The sequence below is a fragment of the Embiotoca jacksoni genome, unplaced genomic scaffold (genome assembly GCF_022577435.1).
Source record: "Embiotoca jacksoni isolate LCO1_2020_lvr unplaced genomic scaffold, fEmbJac1.0.p SCAF_19, whole genome shotgun sequence".
In the NCBI taxonomy this organism is placed as follows: domain Eukaryota; kingdom Metazoa; phylum Chordata; class Actinopteri; family Embiotocidae; genus Embiotoca; species Embiotoca jacksoni.
In genome coordinates this window covers 11,223,317-11,244,695 of record NW_027185329.1, presented here as the reverse complement: position 1 = coordinate 11,244,695, position 21,379 = coordinate 11,223,317, and the positions used below count along the sequence as shown (strand labels likewise).

The following is a 21,379-nucleotide window of genomic DNA, read 5'->3' as shown; positions in this document are numbered from 1 at the left end:
TGCCCAGTACACTCTCCATGGCAAGTCATTGTAGTGAAAATGTAATAAGAGTGGTAAAAATATATTTTTATATCAAAGTGATGTAAAAATTGCATGTGAGGTTGTTTAAACATGAGTCCATCTTGGTGCTTTGCTCAATTTCATGAAATTTGCTTTAACTGCCAGCCACCGAGTCTCACCGTGCCAAATGGGCACTTACAAATGGCCAGTTAACAAAAGCTGCACACCAATAAGCTTCTGCCATATTGTTGTCTGGACAGCGCTGCCCCCAGAGAAAACCCCTCAAACAAAGGCAACATGGTGGAGAGGAAGGCCATGACGGCTCTATCTCATTCTTCCCTGCCACTCACAGAGCACAAACATCAATCACAGTCCATCGGCCTCAGATCCAACCGGCTCCTTGGATGCAATTTGTCACAGGTCCTTAGGCGCTGACATGCTGCTAAAAAGCTCAACTAATCTGCCTGAGATAACGGTCTCAGATTTCCTTGGTGGGTGTTAATCAAAATGATCTGCTCTGTGTCCAAGGAGTGACCACTATGAAGTTAAACGTAATTAAGCCTGTTGTTAAGCTAATGTGAACAGATGAGCAGAACAGCTGGAATTATTTTTGATACTTTGAATAAAAGCTCCATTTTTAAAATATTATATAATATTACTAATATTAGGTTGGATTTTTCTAAGGGGAAAAATGTAGGAAATCTTTACTTGTTTTTTAATCAAAGCACATAAAATAGTGCACAAGAATACAAAATGGAAAAAGGAAAAGAATATTTTCAATCTGAATTTTGATTCTACTCTAAAATTTTAACTCAAATATTTTCTCTCATTCTCTGGCTCACCTTTAGCATGAACTTTTCAATCCGGTAACAGATTACTCATGAATAAGAGCCTACATTATTCAGTGGCTGGTGCCATATTTGCTAGCCAAATGCTTCTGCCTGCATGGTGAAAGGATACTCCAGCAAGGAGGATACATGTCCCCCTTCAAGAGCAATTGCCATTCTCAGTGAGCCCTCCATGGGAGCAAGCTGCTGAGAGGTGGTTGTGATGGGCCCAATTTAATGCTCCATTATGCAAATTGATCATCTCAATTGGCCATCACTCTGGTAATAGGACGGGCTGACTGGCTGCTTGGGAAGGTGGAGGGGGGTTTGTCTTTTAAAATCTTTCGAAAAACATTGGACCAAAGTCCCAGGTGCTGAAAAGAAACCAGGTGAGTCAAAACTTGAAGAAAAGCATCACAATTCTCACCAATGAGGCGTGATGGGGATGAGTGACGGAAAGTTAATGGCTGCCGTGGTGACCTCTCTAATGAGCGGCCACGTTTAAAAGTCACCTGTCTTGTCTTTCTTCAGACAGATATTGGGGTGCGGGAATGAAATACAGCATTTGCATGATGAGTTTCAGTTTAATAACATTTTCACGCTTTATTCACATCGGGTACGGTTTTCTTATTCGATTTTTCCACACTAACTCCCTTGTTGGTAATTCCATGATTCCAAATAGATTAGAAAAGCAAAGCAGGGATATTTGTTTTCATTTCAATCTTACTTGGAGTTGATATTTCACAAATTACGCGTTGTAGTGAGCCCAAATTGAGTTAGATATTCTTTATTTAATGGGGAGATCTTCAGCACGCGTATCCCCTTGTGACCCCATGAAGAATCACACGACACGCTTGAGTTTCCCTCTGAATGGACAGGGCGCAGGAAAGTCAGAGTATTGGCGAATTAATTTTGTCAGCGCCTAATTGCATTTATTGGCCATGCCTGGGACCTCCTAATCCGGGATTATAATGATGCATTAACAGCTGTGACTGGCTGTTTACAAGGCATTTATTAGCCGGTGTCAACATAATGAGACAAATTCCACCTATCACATTAATCACCCCACTGCACGGACTGTGTCACTGCCAGGACCAGCGCCAGATGACGCAAAGGCCACGGCGGCGCTGGAGCTGCTTCCCATTTTCTTGCATTTGCCATTGTTACCCAGCAATCAGATTACCTCCTCAGTAACTGTCAGCCTTGCAGAGAGGTGGTGATGTGAAACTTGAAGTGAATAGAGAGAAATGGATTGAGGGGGGTGAAAGATAACGGGAGAAGAATTGTGGGATCAAATACACGGTTCAGTGCGTCAAACCACAAAAACAATTTTCCCCACATAACGTTTCTTAATTGAAGTCAGGTCACTTAATTACAGTCTGAGTATTGTTTACTGTGAACCAATCTCTTCTTCCTTTTATTCTATCCATCTGTCAATTTCCCCTCATTCAACCTTCCCCATTTCCATTTTCTCTCCTCTGCAATGAGAATATACAGCATCCACAAGCAGAGAAAAGTGTGGTGGCTCAAATACCATCAAATATGTGAAGATTATGTTTCATGTCACTGTTATATTGCTATCAAAAGAACGTAAACAGAATAAAAAATGTGTGTCACAATATTTCTGATTGTACTAAATTATGCTTAACTAAGAGTTGTGCGTGGGGTTGGAGCAGGATAGATTTCTTTCCTTGCCAAGCAGTTCCCCAAAAGCGATGTGCGGCAATTAAATGCGCGTCTGCACAACAGACCTGACAAAACCATTTGAGAAATGACACCGAGAATGTCCCGCCGGCCTCGCCTTAATGGAAGCAACGGTTCTGATATTGCATTTTGTTCAGTCACACAGGTATCATCAAGTGCGATCGCCCCTCGCCCTGTAAACACTTTATCTGTGGAAATTTCTGATTCCATTTGAAGAGCAGCGTCTGGTCTCAGACTTTGTGCCAACATCACTCCTCCAATTGTCTGGCCTGTCATGATCTGCAGGACTTGACACATTGGTACTGTCAGCGAGGATCACCTGCAAAGTATTGTGATTGTCTCTGCTCAAAAGCATGTGTCTGTGAGACGAACAGGGTTTTGCTGTAGTTATTTTACAGAAAGGATCTTTACCAAACTTCAGACCACAAGCATTTTCATTAAAAAAAAAAGAGGTCGATGTCAAGAGTTCGGTTTTCCTCCGTTTTGCCCCCGATCATCTCTTGTCCTGTGTCCCCTCGGTCCCCTGTCTGCTTGTTCTGTGTCCTCCTTTCCTCACCTCCCATGGCCACGCCCCTCACTGGTCCCAGCAGCTGCAGCCACTCACCCCGGATCACCACCTGCAGGTGTGCTGCATCTCCCTGATCACCTCCCCGGACTATATGTACCCTGCCCCTGCACTCCTCTGGTTGTCGGTTCATTAGTTAGTCACCTGTCCATCCTCTGTCCATTCTCCGTCCGTCCTGTTCCCGTTCCACCTGCAGAGCGACCTGTCGGAGTCACCAGTCGGTGGAGTTGCCCTCCCGACTCAGAGGATTATTGACTATGTTTTTTCCAGCTGCCCTGCCAGCCGTGTCTCCCTGGATCAGTCGGTTGAGTTGCCCTCCCGACTTGGAAGCAAGTGGACACTGTAGGTGCCACCTTTCGGTTTGTTTGTTCGTTTGTTTGTTTTTGCTTATGGAAATAAAGACTGTATTTTGGAACTGATACCCGAGTCTGTGACCCTGCATTTGGGTCCTGGTAAAACACCCACCACATAAGTCGAAAATAATTAGTTTTAAAAAACTATCAATATGACTGGCCTTAAACTATCTGCAGCAGGAGATGAATGCTTGGCATAAAGTGTTTTAATGCACTTACACAATCAAAACTGATGATCCTGTGGAAATTTGTTCCATCTTGCATTTTATTACTGCTAAACACTCGATTTACGACTTTCATATTTTACACATCATATCATGCTTTGTAGACCGTTTTTACAAGGAGTGATGGGACTGGATTGTTAAATCCATGCTCTCTGGCTCCCAAAATGAATGTGCTTTTGAGATAAGGACCGGATGAGAGGACAGAAGATATGGCACAATGCAGTGGCACATCTCCCGGTGCGAGCCGTTTCACTGTGCACTAATGTACGTTATATAATTCTGACAGCACCTTGCAGTTCACCTGCCACACGTCGGAGTGCAGGGCCACCTTCCTTGCTGTGTTAGACGTCCTCTGGCATATGTGCAGAAACAAGTACACATACAGGCATGTATATTGTATAAATGAAAAGCAGTTGACAAACAGCCCCACAGCTTACTTTTTTTGGCTTGGGGGAAATACATGTCACCTCCTGATTAATGCTGAATCATGAGACTGAGGTGAGAGCATTGGATGGAGTGTGCCAATGTCCACCAGGCTGCAGCTCTCCGCCCTCTCCCTACCTCTTTTTTGTGAAACCGCTCCCTGCCATCTGTCAGTATTGGAAAGCCCTGGTGGCTTGCAGCAGGTTTTTCCAAACCTCCATACATGACTGCCTCTCCCTGTCAGAGACTCTGCTGTGCATGAACCTTCAGCCGTGACCGACCACTGGGCTAGAAAACGGTGTAAGTTAAGCCAAAGCCTCATTGACACCCATGAAAAATCTCTCTTAGTAGTGTTATTGACCCGGGACATAATCAGATGGCGGGCTGTATATTGGCCAGAAAGGGACACAGTAAAGTTAAGAAAGCATTACCGCCAATGAAGCCACTTTAATGTAATTGAATGTTGTTTACCTAAGTGCTATTTAATTGCCTGACTCTTCTCTAAATCTTTCATGCAACTCTGTGCTGCAAATAAACACAGCACAGTATTGGCGATGTCTACTTATTAGTTATTCATGGCTTCATTTGTTTCATATCTCCCCTCATTCTCTCAGAGCAATGCAGGGCGCTGGAAAAAAGTACTTTCTCAGCTGAAACCTGCGAGCAGCGACGGCTCCTGCTTTCTCAGTGAGAAAAAAAGAGGCTTCCTTTATGAAAAAAGGATTCTGATGAAGTAAATAGAACTCAAACTGCACACAGAAGATGCCTCGCAATGAACAGATAGCAAACTGTGTGTGTAGAGGCTTCCTTTTTTTATGCAATATCAAAATCCTGGCCCCTGTGTATTATATTATGAATTATACTGATGAAGATCCAAGAATCATTTCCTTTAACAGCGAGAGGCGGAATCAAAAAATGTGACTTTCTTGCTTCTGGTACCTTATCTTCGCTGGCCCCTAGTCCTAATAAACCCTGTGTTGGGCTCATAAATCAAGTACATGTCTGCCTAACAGATACATGATGATTAAAACAATGTATGATTAAAAAATCTTGTTCAGTTCATCTCTGGTGTATTCAATTAAATAAACCATCTTGTCCAAGACATAAGGGACGTGCCTCAGCAATGTCACATCACCCCTGTCAAAAACGGGCAAAGGAGCAGAGAGCAAAGAAAATATAGCAAAAGACTCCAGCTGAAACATTTATACGGCCGTTGGCACGACTTCAGGGTCACACACCAGCTGTGACGGCGACCTCCAAAGGTCTTTCATTTTGACCGAGTGGGTGGACAGCAGCCTAAGCTTTAAATCGCAGCAGTTGTTAAATCTTATCATGAGAGAAATAAGAGCAACTTGCAACTTAAAGCCCTTCCTTCACCCTCATTAATGCCATTTATCTGCCAGCAACATATGGCCTGCTGCTTTCTGCATGTTAACGAGCCTGAGGAGCTGTAACACGATCTCATCTGCAATCATTACGTGTTTTGTGTCAATGTTAATGGACAAGTCTGTGAAGGTAAAATCAGATTGATAGTTTTGTTGCACAAAATGTAAACTATAACGGAAAAATGAATTTCAGATAAGACCTTTTTTACTTCCTGAAATTGGGTCACATGCTGTATGAAGATTAAAGCCAGATCTTCATCCATACACACAAGAAAGCCTACTTTGCATGAACCTGAACTTCTGATCTACCTGCATGATTTCAGCAGGGACCACTTGGGAACCACAAAAGGACTTTCTCCCAGCTCCCTGTTTTAGGATAGTCCATCAGAAATTAATCAGAAATTAATCCATGCTCCTGACAGACGCTCCCAACTAGATACTTTACCAATACTTTGATTTAGGCATTGCAAGATGATTTTATCCCATATTAGTCAAGTCAGGGGTTTGATATGACTGAAATATTATTTTTATCTCGCCTGCTACACAATGGACCTGTATGAACCAATATTATCTTCTTTTTTATTACCATTTTTGTTTCCCAGTTTGACTTATTCAACAACCAACCACAATGATTCACTAACTGAGTAACAATAGAGCTCACCCATATTGTACTTAAACGTTTGTCTTTAAAGCTAGTCCACTACATTTTATTTAAAAAACAACAACACCACATGTAGCAAATACACAGTATAGTCATGATCTTGTAGTTGTGTTTCTTTGTGACAGACACACTAAAGATAGAGCAGAGTATCCATACTGACAAGATAAATCTGAATCTGAAAACACCTGTTCAACTGCTCGTTAGCGCACATATCTAATGAGTCAATCACGTGGCAGAGACGCAGTGCATTCAGGCATGTAGACATGGTCAGGAGCATCTGCTGAAGTTCAAACCAAGCTTCAGGATGGGCAAGAGAGGTGATTTAAGTAACATTGAATGTCGTATGGCTGTCGGCACTAGATCAACTAGTCTGAGTAATTTAGAAACTGCTGAAAGTCAGATTTTTACACACAAACATGTCAAAGGTTTACAGAGATTAATCAAAAAAGAAAAAAACATCCAGTGAGTGGAGGTTCTCTGGGTGAAAATGCCTTATTTATTGCAGAGGTCAGAGAAGAATGGACAGACCGGTTTGAGCTGATAGGACGACAACAGTGACTCAAATAACTGAACGTTACATCCAAATTATACAGAAGAGCATCTCTGAGAAACCTTGAAGCAGATGGGCAACATCAGCAAAAGGACCACACCGGGTGTCACTCCTGTCAGCTGTGATCAGGAAACAGAAGCTACAGTGGGAACAGTGTCACCAAAACTGGACAATGGAAGACTGGAAGAACGTTGTCTAATCTGATAAGTGTTAATTTCTGTTGCAGCATTCAGATGGTAGGATGAGAATTTGGCGTAAACAACATAAAGCGTGGATCCATCCTTCCTCAACAATTCAGGCTGCTGGTGGTGGTGTAATGTTGAGGAGGATGTTCTCTTGACCCTTTAGATCACTCACTACCAATTGAGCCACAGCCAACTGAGTATTGCTGCTTACCATGTCCATCCCATAATGACCACAGTGGACCCATGCTAATTGTTACTTTCAGCATGAAAACATGTCTTATCTCAAAGCTTAAATCATCTCAGATTGGTTTCTTGAACACGACCGAGAGTTTGCTAAACTCAAATAGCCTCCACAGTCACCAGATCTCAATCCAAGAGCTCCTTTGCGATGTGGTGGAACAAAAGATTCGCATCATGGAGGTGCTGCCAACAAATCTGCAGCAGCTGCGCGATGCTGTCAGTTCAATATGGAGCAAAATCTCTGAGGAATGTTTCCAGCACTTTGTTGAATCTATACCCCGGAGAATTAAGACAGTTCTGACTACAAAACAGGGTCCAGCCCACCACAAGTAACGTGTACCTATGGATGTGGCTGGCGAGTGTATATTAATTAAATAAAATACCTGTAAGCACACACACACATACTAATCCTCTTGAAGTAACTTCTTTACCACAGCATAACCATACATGGCCTTGCTCAAGAGCAACAAAGAAAATCATTGTGAGTCTGTGGGCAAGCAGACCAAAATAAAACAGGAGGCTCTGTGACGATATGCAGTGTCAAATGTTGGTATTAATTGCCATCTAGTGGCCAATACTTACCTTGCAAAAATACAGAACTGGCAATATCTGGATTTTAAACTGCTAAATTTGGATTCTGAATTTCTAAAGAAGGGGTAGAGTGGGCAGGGTGAACAATTATCCATCATTTAGAGCACACCTTTATTTAATCTGTCATGAACATACACAGTCACCTGGATATCCACTGCCTCAATCTTAATACATGTTCAGGATTCCCCTTTGCCTTACTTCTTCTTTGTCAATAAACACTGAACATGATAGTAGTATTGGGGTGTTAAGCATGCAGGGTATTTAATGACAGGTTTGTAGACATATTTTACAGTATATAGACTGTATTACATTAGTATTTCTGGTATATTTAGAGTGGTATTGTTCTTAGTGGCTACGTATTACTGATATAATTTATTGACTGTGTAAACAAAGCTGACAGAACCCTGTAACATTTGCAGAAACTATAAATATAATACTTTATTTGCAATGGTGTAGCGTTTCTTTAAAAATGGTTTGTCCTTTGTTAATGTTCCCTTTACGTGCATTCAGAAATATAAACTTCAATGTTAAAAGAAGTACTATATTACTGCTATTGTTTTTGTAATATTGATGTGTCAGCTCGTAAATAGTCAGGTAGAAGAAATTCAAAATTTTCCAATATAATTTCCAATATAATCATGAATATAAATATAAATTGTGTAATTTAGAGTAAGACCGGAGTGTGAGCCTTATTCGTCGACGTTATTTACCCAATAAAAGAGCTACACGTGTTTATACACTGCTGGGAAAAAAAAAAAAAAGAGGTGTCCCAAAACATACCTGGCACAATTTCTTTTACCGTTTAAAATACGTGTCGCAAATGGATTTTCCGAGCAGAGGGAGGTGAGTTTAGAAAGTTACCGAGCTGAACCTGAAAGCAGCAGAGGAGGGGCTGGTGTCCAGCTAACGGCCGATGCCTGAGCACAGTGAACGCACCCTGCCAGCGAGCCCCACGGCGTTAGCAGGCACAAATATGTCGGGGAAGAGTTTTCGAGTGAGCGACGGGGACTGGATTTGTCCAGATAAAAAGTAAGTGCTCCAAACACGCGGAATAAATTCACATCATACGTGCGGGGTGGGGGGTGGTGGTGGATACGTTTAGCTCCTCTTGCGAACAGGCAGACGTGAGTTAGCTCCGGCCTACTAGCGTGCGGTTTGTGCTAACGCTTGACTTGTGTGTAATTCCTCCTTATTAGCGCAATAAACCCCGACGAGGCCGGCTGTGAATCGGAAGAGCGGGTTCCCCGTTTTGAATTTACATCTCGGTGAAATAACAAATTTCGGGCTCAAGTCGGTACAGACTCGGCAATGTGGCGGACGAGCTGGACGCGAGCTCGTTCAGGTCGGGGTGTGCGAGTGTCTCCGCTTTATTGCGGCCGGTGTTTACAATGTTGGGAGAAGACGAGCGGCCACGAGTCTGAATCCGCAGGCAACGATATCACGTTTCGATTGAGCTCCTTTTTTTTTTTTAAATAAAAATAAAATAAAACAACGTGACAGACGGGGCAGCTGCGGTTGTCAGTGCGCAGGCCTGAAACGTGTTTTCACGAGGATGCCGTATGGAAAAATGACTCGACCCGTCCTGTTTGTTTTTTGTTGTTGTTGTTTTTTTTATATAGAGATCGTTTTGCGTTTAACACGTTCAGCTTAAGTGAGTTAAGTCCCAAGTTCAAACCTTATCTTCATCAACGTCTTTATTTAATGTGCTTTTTACAGGTGCGGAAACGTGAACTTTGCTAGAAGAACAAGTTGTAACAGATGCGGTCGAGGTGAGTTATTATATCTTGTAGGTGCTTTAATGCATCCCTTTTCAAATAGCTGCTGTACTAAAATAAAAAAAAATAAAAACTTTTTTTTTGTTGTTGTTTTTTCCTACAGAGAAAACCACAGAGGCAAAGATGATGAAAGCAGGAGGGACAGAGATTGGAAAGACTCTGGCTGAGAAGAGTAGAGGCCTCTTCAGTGCAAATGACTGGCAATGCAAAACGTAGGTGATCATTGTAAACTCCCTTTACAGTGTTGGTGGACCCGCTGCTATAAAGTCTTGAGAGATTTGAAGTCGGAACGTGTTGTCAAAAACTTGTTTTCCATATTAAACGCATAAAGAAAGGCCTCTTAATGAGTCACAACATCAAATTAGTCGATCTACATTTAATGTGATGAAATCGTATTGTTGAACAAGTGTGGATTTTATTTATTTTTTTTGTCCTCGTTTGCGTTTAGATGCGGCAATGTGAACTGGGCTCGAAGATCAGAGTGCAACATGTGTAACACGCCTAAATATGCCAAGCTTGAAGAAAGAACGGGTATCCCAGCAATTTGATCTGGTTTGACAGTTTTTGTTGTTGTTTTTGATCACTTGTATTTGATTATTGTCTTCTTCATAATGCTTCCAGGTTATGGCGGTGGTTTTAATGAAAGAGAGAATGTGGAATATATTGAACGGGAGGAATCTGATGGTGAATATGATGAGGTGAGAACTTGCCCCGAATTAATTTTGTGATGCTTGAGCGGTTTCAGCCTCTGTTAAAGTACTGTACCAGGAAGTGTACACTGGAAGAGCTCCTACTCATATGGAGATGTTACCTGTGTTTGTTACAGTTTGGGAGGAAAAAGAAAAAGTACCGTGGAAAGACCAACAGCACGTCTTCCTCAAAAGAAATTGAAAAGAAAGAAGTGACAAAAGGGGAAGAGGACGAAGAAGAGGACGAAGAAGAAGAAGATGGGGACCTGTCCAAATACAAATTAGATGTAAGATTGATGACTGGACCTGGAAATCCAATGTATTGTAATGTTTGCCAATAACCACGTTCAATATTTCAAATGCAACGCTGTCTCTCCAGGATGAGGAGGACGATGAAGAAGACGACGGTGACCTGTCAAAGTATAACCTGGATGCCAGTGACGACGACGATGATAAGACGGCTAAGAAGAAGGGCAGCCGCTCCGGTTCGTCCCGGTCCCGCTCATCCTCGCGCTCCTCCAGCTCAAGCTCTCGGTCCAGGTCCAGGTAAAAGGGTACAGGTCAAGGGTAACTCCGGGCAAAATGTCAGTATCAGCTCAATCTTCCTTCTGATTCACTGATCAACATCAATTAAATGTCCTTTTCTGCTCATTTGTTGTTCTCCCTCCTCTTAACCCCTCCCTGTCTGCGGTGTAAGAAACCTGATGACCTGCTGGGTTCTGAAATGTTTTAATGCTTTATTTATATTGTAGTTTTGTTTTTAAAATGTACATTAGTTTCCCTTTCACCCTTAATATCTATTAATTCATGTGCTTCATTCATATCGGATTCATGTTTTCAGTCACCCTGTAGATGGATTTTGTCAGTTCTGCTACACTTTTGTCATGCTACTGTAAGGCAGGAGCAGTTTTCTTTTAAGTATTTCTCAAGATTAAAGTGCTATTCAATATCATGCCTCTGCGTTGCCACATAAACTACGCACAAAGCTTCATCCTGGGTTAGAAAATATTGGAAAGGTTTTGTTTTTTGTCTTTCAGATCCCGCTCTGGAAGCTCTTCCAGTTCCAGATCTGGGTCTCGCTCAAGGTCCCACTCCAGGTGAATGAGGTGACATGCACTCTCTCCCTTTAGAGAGTGTATGTATGGAGCAGAAAGCTCCAGAGCAGTGCTATTTCCGAGCTCGGGTTTTTACCAGAGACTACATAAATATATTTTTTTTTTTATTTTTTTTTAAATCTGCTGATAGATGTTTTGGTCTGAAGTCATGAAACAAACTCAAAATAGTTTTCAGTCAGTTGATGTAGTTGTGTTTCAGGTTTCAACAAGGCCAGAGAGTATAGCTAGTTCAAATTTGACAACTAATACTCCTGCTCAACCATCTAAATTGACTTCTGGGGTCTTCATCAAGCATCTCTCAGGAGTAATGGCGGCTTCGCCCACTGGCTTTACGAAAAGTAACTAAATATTTAAAACCATTTTAAGGACGCTTTATATGTGAACCTAGCAGCGTTGTGAGTCAAATGTCCTCAGGTCTGTTAAATCAGAGAAGCTTGATAAACACCCACGCTGGTGAGACCGTGTCTTGATCTTACTGACCTCGGTGCTTGGTTTATTCCTCCAAAAGATCCAGCTCCAGGTCTGGAAAGGGCTCCTCTCCCCGGAAGAGGTCCCGCTCACCCTCCTCCTCACCTGAGAGGGGTCAGAAGCGCAGTCGCTCCAGGTCCTCATCTGGAGGGAGAAAACGGAGGCGTTCTCGATCACGTTCGTCCGAAAGGTTTGGGTTTCTGTGGAATACCACAATGGCACTGATTTTTCTTTCTTTTTTATTAGCCATCTGTCGCCTCGCTTATGGGAATTCAGATTTACAGAAACATGTTCACACTTTGACATGTCACAATGCTTTTTATATGTATTGAATTTTCACTTGCTTCATGTCTGCATAACTCGGTGTTGATTGTTGATTGTTGAGCCGGCTGACCTTGTTCCTCTTCCCGTGGTGTTTGTGTGATTTCAGGTGCCGCGACCAGTCATCTGGATCCTCCCATTCTGGCTCCAGTTCAAAAAAGAAATAACTTTATTACAGCCTTTAAAACAAGAAAAGGAATCTTAGTAGAAGTGCATGTTGTGTTGCAAAGAAAACAACCACATCCCTTCCGTATAGTTTTCATTTTCATGAAATCTCCAAAGTCTTACTTCCCTCAAAAAAGAGAAAAAGAAAAAAAAAAAGACAGAGGCAACATTACTTTTCTCTCTGCTGTTTCCTACATGCCCCCGTTTTAAAACCACATTCACCCTAATCTGTGACGAGTGTTTGTAACTATAGGTGTCCAAGAAACATAAATGTTTGGTCCTATAAGAAGATCAGATATACTGTGAAGAGGCTGTATTCCATTTTTAAACCCATTCTGCTCAGTATCATCCTGGCAGTACTTTTCGTTCTCCCCGTGTGTGGGGAAATTGGAGCAAAACCTATTGATTACTGTTTTTGGCCCGAGGAAACACCAGAGATTAAATAAATAAATACATCCTTTATTTTTAAAATAAATAGTGAAGTACTTGAGCACCAATTTAGAATAGCTAAGATGTAGCTATGAATTTTTTGCCCTTTTTGCTTTATTTTCTTGGTAAATATATTTTTTGGTTTTTAAGGTAAGTATTTTACTTTGTGACATTGTTTCAAGTAAATGGCAGTAGGTTCAACATTCTTTGGTTTAGGTTAAAAGTGTATTTTGTTCTTAACACAATTGTGGCCTATTTCAACACCTTTGTACCAAGTTACTCTTCATTTGTCACTTGGGAAACAAACTCGATATGTTTTTTTCTTTCTTTTTGCTCAAGTTTAGTGCATCAAGAATAACAAAACAATTACGGTCAAATGTGGCAATACAGTCTTTTTATTGGTAAAACAATTCAAATGTACACGTGTAAATAAAGTCTTGTCGACATGGCTTCATGGTAATACTGTGTTTAATTTTACCAAGGTGAGGTGGTGAAGGAATGTTTACAGACCTGAAAATGGAGCACTGTTAATATTTAGTTTACCACCATTACGAAACTTTCTTTAAAAAAAACAAAATAGGCCGAGAACATTGCAGTTAGTTTTGATAAAGTTAAACTACAAGTTCAGCACAAATTTAATGAAGTCAGCTACTTGAGAAGTAAGAGCACTATAATGATCCAAGAAAATTAGAGTGCATGTTTGTATGCAGTAATGTTGCTGTGATCTGTGGGGTCTTTTGTGTTTTATTTGTGTAATGGTAAGTTTGCTCATGTCACTGAAAGGACAGTTTTCTGTATTGTACAGAGACTGTCTATATATGCCCTCAGACTAAAGGTTAAACAGCTGTTTCTAAAATTCCTCATTAAAAACTTTATGGCTTCACCAGATACAGTAATTTGAAATCTGTCTGATGTAGTCTAGAGAAGCCTGTTGTGCTATTAATACCGTTTAGTCGAAAACAAAGCACAGGGTCATTCATTAAGCTCGCGTTGTCCTCATTCTGGTCAACAGGTGGAGTTGTTGCTGCTTAGCTGAACAGAAGGGCTGACGACATGAAAGCGCCCACTTAATATCTATAGAGGCTGAAAATTATAGCCCATAAGTGCATGGTGTTACTCCTGACATAGTACTTTTATGGGCTTTAATGCAAAATAGCACGAACTTTGATAATTGATAGTATTGAAAGTTTGATTTAAGTTTCTCCTTTGCAGTTTGTTGATGGTGATAAACTGCTTGAAAAGGAAACGACACTGTCAGTCGAAATATCTATAGTCTCGCCATTTCTCATAATTAAGTCTACTGAATGGGCCAACACATACTGCCTTTGTAAAAGAACACAAGCCTGTAACACCAATCCTTAAGGAACGTGTGCATCGTAATAATTGGCGCACATATTTGTACCAGTGAGAAATGATACATAACTGAATTTTCCTTCAATGCAACTTTTCTCATGGCGATCACCAGCTGCAGGCTGATCTTTTGATACGTGCCTTTATGCCCCGGTTCTGCTTTCAGAGCCTTCAGGACAATGTTTCATTTCTTTTACCTCCCATGAGGCGCACAGGAGGTTTGTTTATTTCCCTATGTCATCAGGTGAGCCCACCGGTTCTCACTTGACACTTTATGATAATCAACTTGTTGGCGCGCTGAGATTTTGTTCCATTCGTCCTGAGTGCCGTGGCTTCTTATTGTAAATAGAAATGTAATGATCACCACAAAGACGCTACACTACAAGATTTCCCCAAAAAATATGTTATGATTGAGTTTATTTGAGCCATATGCAGTCTCAGCTGTGTGCTTCTTCTGGACGTGAAGGAGTCCCGCCTCCAAGACGCTTAAAGGACTGGACGTGCTTTTACGCACTCTATTTAGGTGGAGCAGTTTGGGGCGCAAGATGATGCTGGAGAGACACATGGGGTGTTCGGTGTATATATCCTTTCTGAAAGGATGAAAAAAGTCGGTTGTTTTTCCCTACAGGGCTGGAAAACCACTATTGGAGAGATGCTGGGCTCCAACATCTCAAATACATTGCGCGAAAGCAATGTCACCAAGAATTCCAGTTGTGGATCTGTATCTGTTGGATTCCCTATAGCTATGATGGTCACTGGCATGGTGGGCAACTCGCTCGCTCTTATACTGGTCTATATCTCCTACAGAAAGAAGGAAAATAGAAGGAAAAAGTCTTTCTTGCTTTGCATTGGATCGTTGGCGCTGACTGACCTGTTTGGGCAGCTTTTGACAAGTCCAATCGTAATATCAGTTTACCGGGCTGGTCTCAAATGGGACCGTATCGACCCGTCTGGCAATTTGTGCGCTTTTTTTGGCGTGTGTATGACAACTTTTGGCCTGTGCGCTCTCTTCTTGGCCAGCGCAATGGCAATTGAAAGGGCCATGGCGATAACAAACCCCCACTGGTACTCCAACCACATGAAGACGAGTGTGACAAAGCAGACTCTGGCTGTCATATGGTGTCTTGTGTTGCTCTTTGCTTTGCTGCCTATTGCAGGGGTCGGGAAATACACGCGCCAGTGGCCGGGCACCTGGTGCTTCATCAGCACCGGGGACAGTGAAATCCCGGGCAATATGTTTTTCGCCATCACTTTTGCTGTACTTGGGATTTTCTCTCTGCTTGTGACACTTTCCTGCAATGTAATGACGATCCGGGGCTTAATTATCCGCTGTAAAACAAAGTCGGGAACGTCTCAGTCTTCGAAACAGTGGGAACGGCTAACCACGGAGACCGTCATTCAGCTGTTGGGGATTATGTGCGTCCTGTTGATATGCTGGTCTCCTCTGCTGGTATGTTGTTGTTTTTTTTGTTGTTTTTTTTTATAGACGACTGCTGCCTTTAATTTTTCTCAAAGAAAACATCCCAAATCGTACTTATCATACTTATTTCTGTTGCTTAGGACAGAATCCTGTAAACATATTCTGTAATGATGCTAAATTATTTACCCTCATGGGCCCCAAGAGTGGCTGTCCTTTGTACTAATATGATAATTATTAATGGGAGGTCTAAAATGGGGTTTATCATTAGCTGCCTCACAAACAGCTCAAAATCTTTCTATCTCTGGGGATGCTCCATCTCCTGTTTCTAAGACAGCAAAAGGAAGTGAGAGCATCCAACTCCCCCCCCTTCACTTGATTTCTCTTCTCTCTGCCCTGCATACAGTCATACAAAATCCATATTCCATGTGAAATAAATGCTGTCACGTATGATTCCTTTCAAATGCTGCTGCCATTCTCCAGTAATCCATTTAGGCGTCCTGTTTGGGGGGGTCTGCTCAGTGTGCTATGAGGTCATGCATTGTCAGTCACTTTTTTTTAATAGTCCCACCACAGATATTAATAGAAACCACAGTACTGTGGTGGTGGCAGAGAGAGTGAGTACTGAGTGTACATATTATGTTTTTCTCCTTGTCATTTGATAGCTGCTCAGGATTGTTGTTGGGTTTCAATTACATTATATGTAAAAGAGACATGCATTAAAACATCTCCCATCCTCTAAGTGTTTGTTAGATTAACTGGTTTCAAGAAGGCTTTCTTGATTTCTCCTCACTCTCTCAGTAATATTTAAGATCTATCCAACCACCTTTGCTTTCAGGTGCTGATGCTGAGGATGATCTCCACCCAGGTCTCCTCCCATGAATGTAATCCAACATCACTGGCCTCCAATAACACCTCCATCCGGGATGTCCATCTAGACTGTAACTTCTTTCTGACGGCGATACGCCTGGCTTCCCTCAACCAGATCCTGGACCCGTGGATCTACCTGCTCCTCAGGGAGATCCTCCTGCGCAAGTTCTGCATCATGGCCAACGCCGTCTCCAACTGCTCCATAGAGAAGAAGGAGACCCCGACGGCACTGGATGCTCTTAACAAGCAGAACCAAGACAGAAACGTGTACAAATCAGAAAGTAACTAAGTAAACCTTTGACAGTAATTGGTCTTGTGACTCCGAAGCCGGGAGACTTTGGGAGGACGAGAAAATGGCTGGGAATGGAAAAAAAAGCACAGAAATGAATTTCTATGTCACAAAAGGATGCTGTGCAATGGGAGATAGCGTAGCATCTGTTGCTGAAATCCAGCCATGTTTGCTCTCAGCATTTGTTTTGCTTACAACACATCCCATGCAAAGTCACCTAACCGGCATGTGAACGCATGACCGTGTCACTTTTTGCATTTAGCTGCTGTGCGGCCGCCAGGAACTCTCTCATTACCACTTTTAATAACAACTATACCCCCGGACCGAAGAGTTGAATGTGAGTGACTTCAAACTGACTCGTGTGAAAGTGGTGCATCTCATGCTTGTTGCTCTCAGTAACTTGAAGCCATAAGCTGTTTTTATTTGAATGTTCTTAAATTAAGAAGGAAACTATAAATGGGATTTAATGAAGTTGCAAATATATTTGCCACACCATACATGAAATGTAACCTCTTTGTTTGTTGCTACTCGGAAGAAAAATGCAACTTGTAAACTGGAGCCAATTGTTGATAATAAGGTTATTTATTAGTGTCTGTCTATGAAATGTGTTGTTTCTGTGTTGAATGCTGATGATACTACCTGCTGCCTGTAGATTCTATAACACACTGTATGTGGTGTTCCTCGGCTATAGCAGCCGGGGCGATGAAATGTGAAGCTTGTAGTTCAGTGCTAGTTTCCTTCCTGAATATGAAATGCACTGGTAAATTGTTGTGCGGTTATTTTCTCAGCAATTTTCTTTTCAAAATATCTTCAAAGCCAGTCTTATGAAGGTGTGAAGGAAAAGCAGTGTGGATTTGTGGTGATTAACATGATGAGATGTGCATCACCGGGTGGTTGTATGCTGCAGTTTTTAACCCTTGTGTTGTCCTCTGGTCAAAATGACCCGCAGCTGTGTTCAACCAAGTTCTAATTTATTTTCATATTTTTTGGGATCATTGGTGACAAGGAGGCTGTGAGGGTTTCTTTAAAGAATGATGACCAATGATCCCAGAAAATATAAAAAATATAGAAATAAAATAGAACTTGGTTGAACACAGCTGCGGGTCATTTTGACCCGAGGACAACACGAGGGTTAAGACTGTAGCTATCAGCGATTGCGAATTCACTAGATTGAAAGTAGTTATGATGTGCAAGGACACACTGAGCGATAAGAAATGTACTTCATTTCACCAGCCAAGTTGTTCTGGATAAAAAAATTATAATTGGCATGGACTTTTTTCCTTTTACAGGGGGGTGAGCTTCAAGGCTAATGAGCTGAAAACTGTTGGAAGGAAGAAGGCCACATTCAAACGTCCAAAACACAGACGCAATGAATTTTTAAAGGAGTGAAAAAACTTTTCAGGCACATTTGAAGCTGTTTGTACGACCTCATATTAACCATCTAATGTGGTCACATTAGTTGTAGCTGCAGCTACAGTAGGTTTCAAACATGTTTTTGGGTCTTCTCAGTTTATGTGTTTCATTTAATGGCATTTTCCTTGGACTGTTTGGTTGTGTCCTTTTGTACTCCACTTTTCTTTGTCTCAGCTACACTTTATCCTTGCAGCTCTGATGCTTTGCCAAAATACAATGAATTATTCATTTATTTTAATGTGAATGGTGCAGTTTCAGAAGAAATCAATGTACTTTTTCATTGAGGTGGTTTGCTCTTAGTGCCAACTGGCTGAATGTCATTGTGAAAGGAATCGAGGGGCTGTAGTTGGAGGACAATGGCTGTCCGTTTCCTTTAACTTTGGTGTAAATAGGATCTGTTTTTTGTCATGCATAACATCATACATTCTGTAAATGTTTATGTCAAGGGTTGGTCAAAGATGCCTCAACGATTGGCACATTTTGCTGTCATGGTAACCTTCAGGATTATGAGACAATTTCTCATCACCGCCAACCAACAAGTCTGCCTTTTCAGCACATCAGCCAACAAGATTAAGCTAATGTACGCTCTGCCGTGCCTGGTCTTGCCTTTGCCTTTCAACTGTGAGAATACACACAGGCTCAGTGATCATGATTCTATCGGAAATTGTCATTTGCAAAAGCCATACGAAAGATGAGCATTTTCTGTTTCCATTTATCTGTTCATCTGCTGACAGAGACCGAGCAGATGTCGAGTTTATCTTGTGTTGATTGTGAAGCCACTCAAAGGATTAACCTTGTTTGATGAGTGAAAAGAAAAGCGGTAGAGGGCTTTTACATTTTTCAGGAGAGTGTTGCTCTGTAACAAAAATTGTTGGTATTATTCATAATTATTCTGGAGATCATTAGTGGCTGTGAATGTGCAGTGAGAGTGAAAAAAAATTAATGTATCCTTCAACAAGGAATCAGTTTCAGCAAAATCTAAGTGGTTTCACGTTATGAACAGTTTTTATTTTAATGAATGCTTCACTAATGGTGCTTGTGGCCATACAATAACATTATTCATTAAGAGTATATGCTTGTGCAGCAGTTAATTTACACTTCAACAGTCACGTCTGTGGTTTAAACCATGCATTTAAAGCAACGAATGCCTTTATTCACTAGGTGATCCAGGATATGACAGATTTACAACTGACTCAATTAGTGCCCATTTGCGTTGTGTAATTATTTCCGTCCTTTGTGCAGGAGACTTTTAAGCTTCCTGCTCTTCAGCGGAGGAAAAATAATTATACAAATCAATATTTCCTTAAAGCTGACTGACCCTTAGATGTGGTTGTGAATTTGCCGGGGTGTTACATCCCACCCAGCCCCCAGAGTGGAGAGGAAAGTGGAAGAATAATAATGTCTTCAAAATTGATACATTTAACGCTCCTTAATGGACCCAGTAAGAGGCAACACCATATTTGCAAAGAGTGCAGTCAGGTTTCCACAGTTTTCCATGAAATATGAATGTTCACTAGAGTCAAGGGCACTACAGAGTATGAGATAAAAATATCTGCGAACTCGTTCATTGATCCACACAGTGTAATCTTTGAACGCGACTGGCTTCATCAACACGTGGGTCAGGATTTTATTTGCTCTCTGCTGCAAACACGTTATTGCTCAATAATCTCAGAGTTACACCTGAGCCTCTTTAAGAAAACACTACAAATTCCATTCGAGCTTTAATTGGAAGGACTGATTTTCTTGCATGCTTGAATGGTGTTAATTTATGTCAGAACCAGGCCATTTCAGGGGAGGAAATTACGCACAAGAGTCCTGCACCAGCATTGAAGGGATGCTACAATTACTTAATGATTTTCTGAGCGATGCCAGCTGGCTCTATCTCCCACACTCCAGTCCCTAATGCATTGCAGTGATTTACTGATTGCTTCAAAAGCTTGAGATAAAGAGAGTCATTAAAAAAAATGTTAGCTGTTTTAACATTTTGCACTAGTGCTAAACCTTTAAACACGTATTTTCAAAATGTACTACTCTGTATGAATTATATTAATACAAATGTTCAGAACACATATTTGTTGGATGGGTCATACATTTTTGTCAACTTCCTTTGTAATACAAAAGTACAACTCTGTTGTATTATTCTGGTACATATTTTATGCATTACATAATAAACACGGCCCTCTATCAGCTTAAAACATCCAACTGCTCAGTAAACCTGCTCCTGGTGTCAGATATGGTCACTTGATATAAATTACAGCTTGTCAGAGTTTTTGCAACATCTTTCAGGTGTTCTTTCTTGAAAGAACTTGATAAGATCTTTACAGTTTCTGTGGTATCAACAAATCACCAACTGACAAACCTGTTGAGTGTCATGAACAGTTCACTGATCAGGTAAAATAATATCCTTTGCAGCACTTAGAGCTGTCACATAGTAACGTATCCTTTCTTAAGCTTCAATAATGAAAGAAATAGCTTTCGAATAATTTTTGGAATTTTGTTGGTTTTAAAATTAGACATCCAGTTAAGGCACAAAAAAATATAATCACTGTTAAGAGGAAACAAACCGGTACAACATGGTGTTCCATGTGCATACAGTACAGTGGAAACAGGTTTGGCCCACCAGGCAAGGTTCCACAGATGAATGTGAATGAATACCTGATGTCCATGTCCTTGTCTTCTGCTCACATGATGCCTCTGCTTTTGAATGTTCATCATGAAACTTGTGCACTGTGAAAGAAGTTTCTCTGAAGCTCTGGGACACGATTCTCAGACGAGGGCTATCAACACACTCTTGTTCTTTTCGCTGTGTGATCAGAAGAGAAATGCTGTAATCGTTGAACCATTTAGTATTTTTTTCCTTCAGCTGTCTTGACACATCTTTCATAGATAGGCTTATGTAACAAGGAGCTCTGAAAATAGAAATATCTACCGACTAAGCAAAGTGTCCTTTTGGTACTCAATGTCTTTGACCTCTACTTGCACTTGTTTGACTTGTTGTGTTTCTGTGTTCTTGGCTTATGTCGTGATGCATTGTTGTAATTCTATTAAAAAATATAAACATATTTTTTTAAATATGTGTTGAGCTTCTATTGGCTGCTGAAGCACGATACTAATAAATATTTTTACATCTTCACCATCACAGTTTTCACAAGCAGTGTGCCTCCTGACTGAACTCTGGTTGGACTGAAAAAAGAAATGTTTTGGAAAACAGAAGAATCGTGGCGTTCTGTTGCCCAATAGAAGATGACCATAGGATAATAATAATAATTTTATATTAACGTCTCTTTTATTGAAAATCTTCAAAACAACACAATAATTATGAAAATATTCATATTTATTGTATGTAATCAAGAAAAGATCAATAACTACT

At 41.1% G+C, this 21,379-nt stretch overlaps 2 protein-coding genes across 3 annotated transcripts; both read left to right on the top strand.

Moving 5' to 3' along the window:
• The first annotated feature begins 8,585 nt into the window (after positions 1-8,585).
• Positions 8,586-13,119, top strand: zranb2 (zinc finger, RAN-binding domain containing 2). 2 transcript variants are annotated; one of them, XM_069153477.1, is made up of 10 exons: positions 8,587-8,737; positions 9,425-9,477; positions 9,587-9,695; positions 9,932-10,014; positions 10,105-10,181; positions 10,310-10,459; positions 10,552-10,718; positions 11,210-11,269; positions 11,796-11,945; positions 12,186-13,119. In XM_069153477.1, exons 1-10 carry the CDS (start codon positions 8,622-8,624, stop codon positions 12,241-12,243), a joined length of 1,023 nt encoding a protein of 340 aa, XP_069009578.1. In that variant the 5' UTR covers positions 8,587-8,621; the 3' UTR covers positions 12,244-13,119. The 2 variants fall into 2 exon arrangements, with proteins under 2 accessions (XP_069009577.1, XP_069009578.1); XM_069153476.1 differs by having other exon boundaries at positions 8,586-8,737; positions 11,796-13,119.
• A 1,434-nt stretch (positions 13,120-14,553) lies between these two features.
• On the top strand, positions 14,554-21,054 carry ptger3 (prostaglandin E receptor 3 (subtype EP3)). The gene is made up of 2 exons (XM_069153475.1): positions 14,554-15,470; positions 16,276-21,054. Exons 1-2 carry the CDS (start codon positions 14,619-14,621, stop codon positions 16,594-16,596), a joined length of 1,173 nt encoding a protein of 390 aa, XP_069009576.1. The 5' UTR covers positions 14,554-14,618; the 3' UTR covers positions 16,597-21,054.
• Positions 21,055-21,379: the final 325 nt, after the last annotated feature.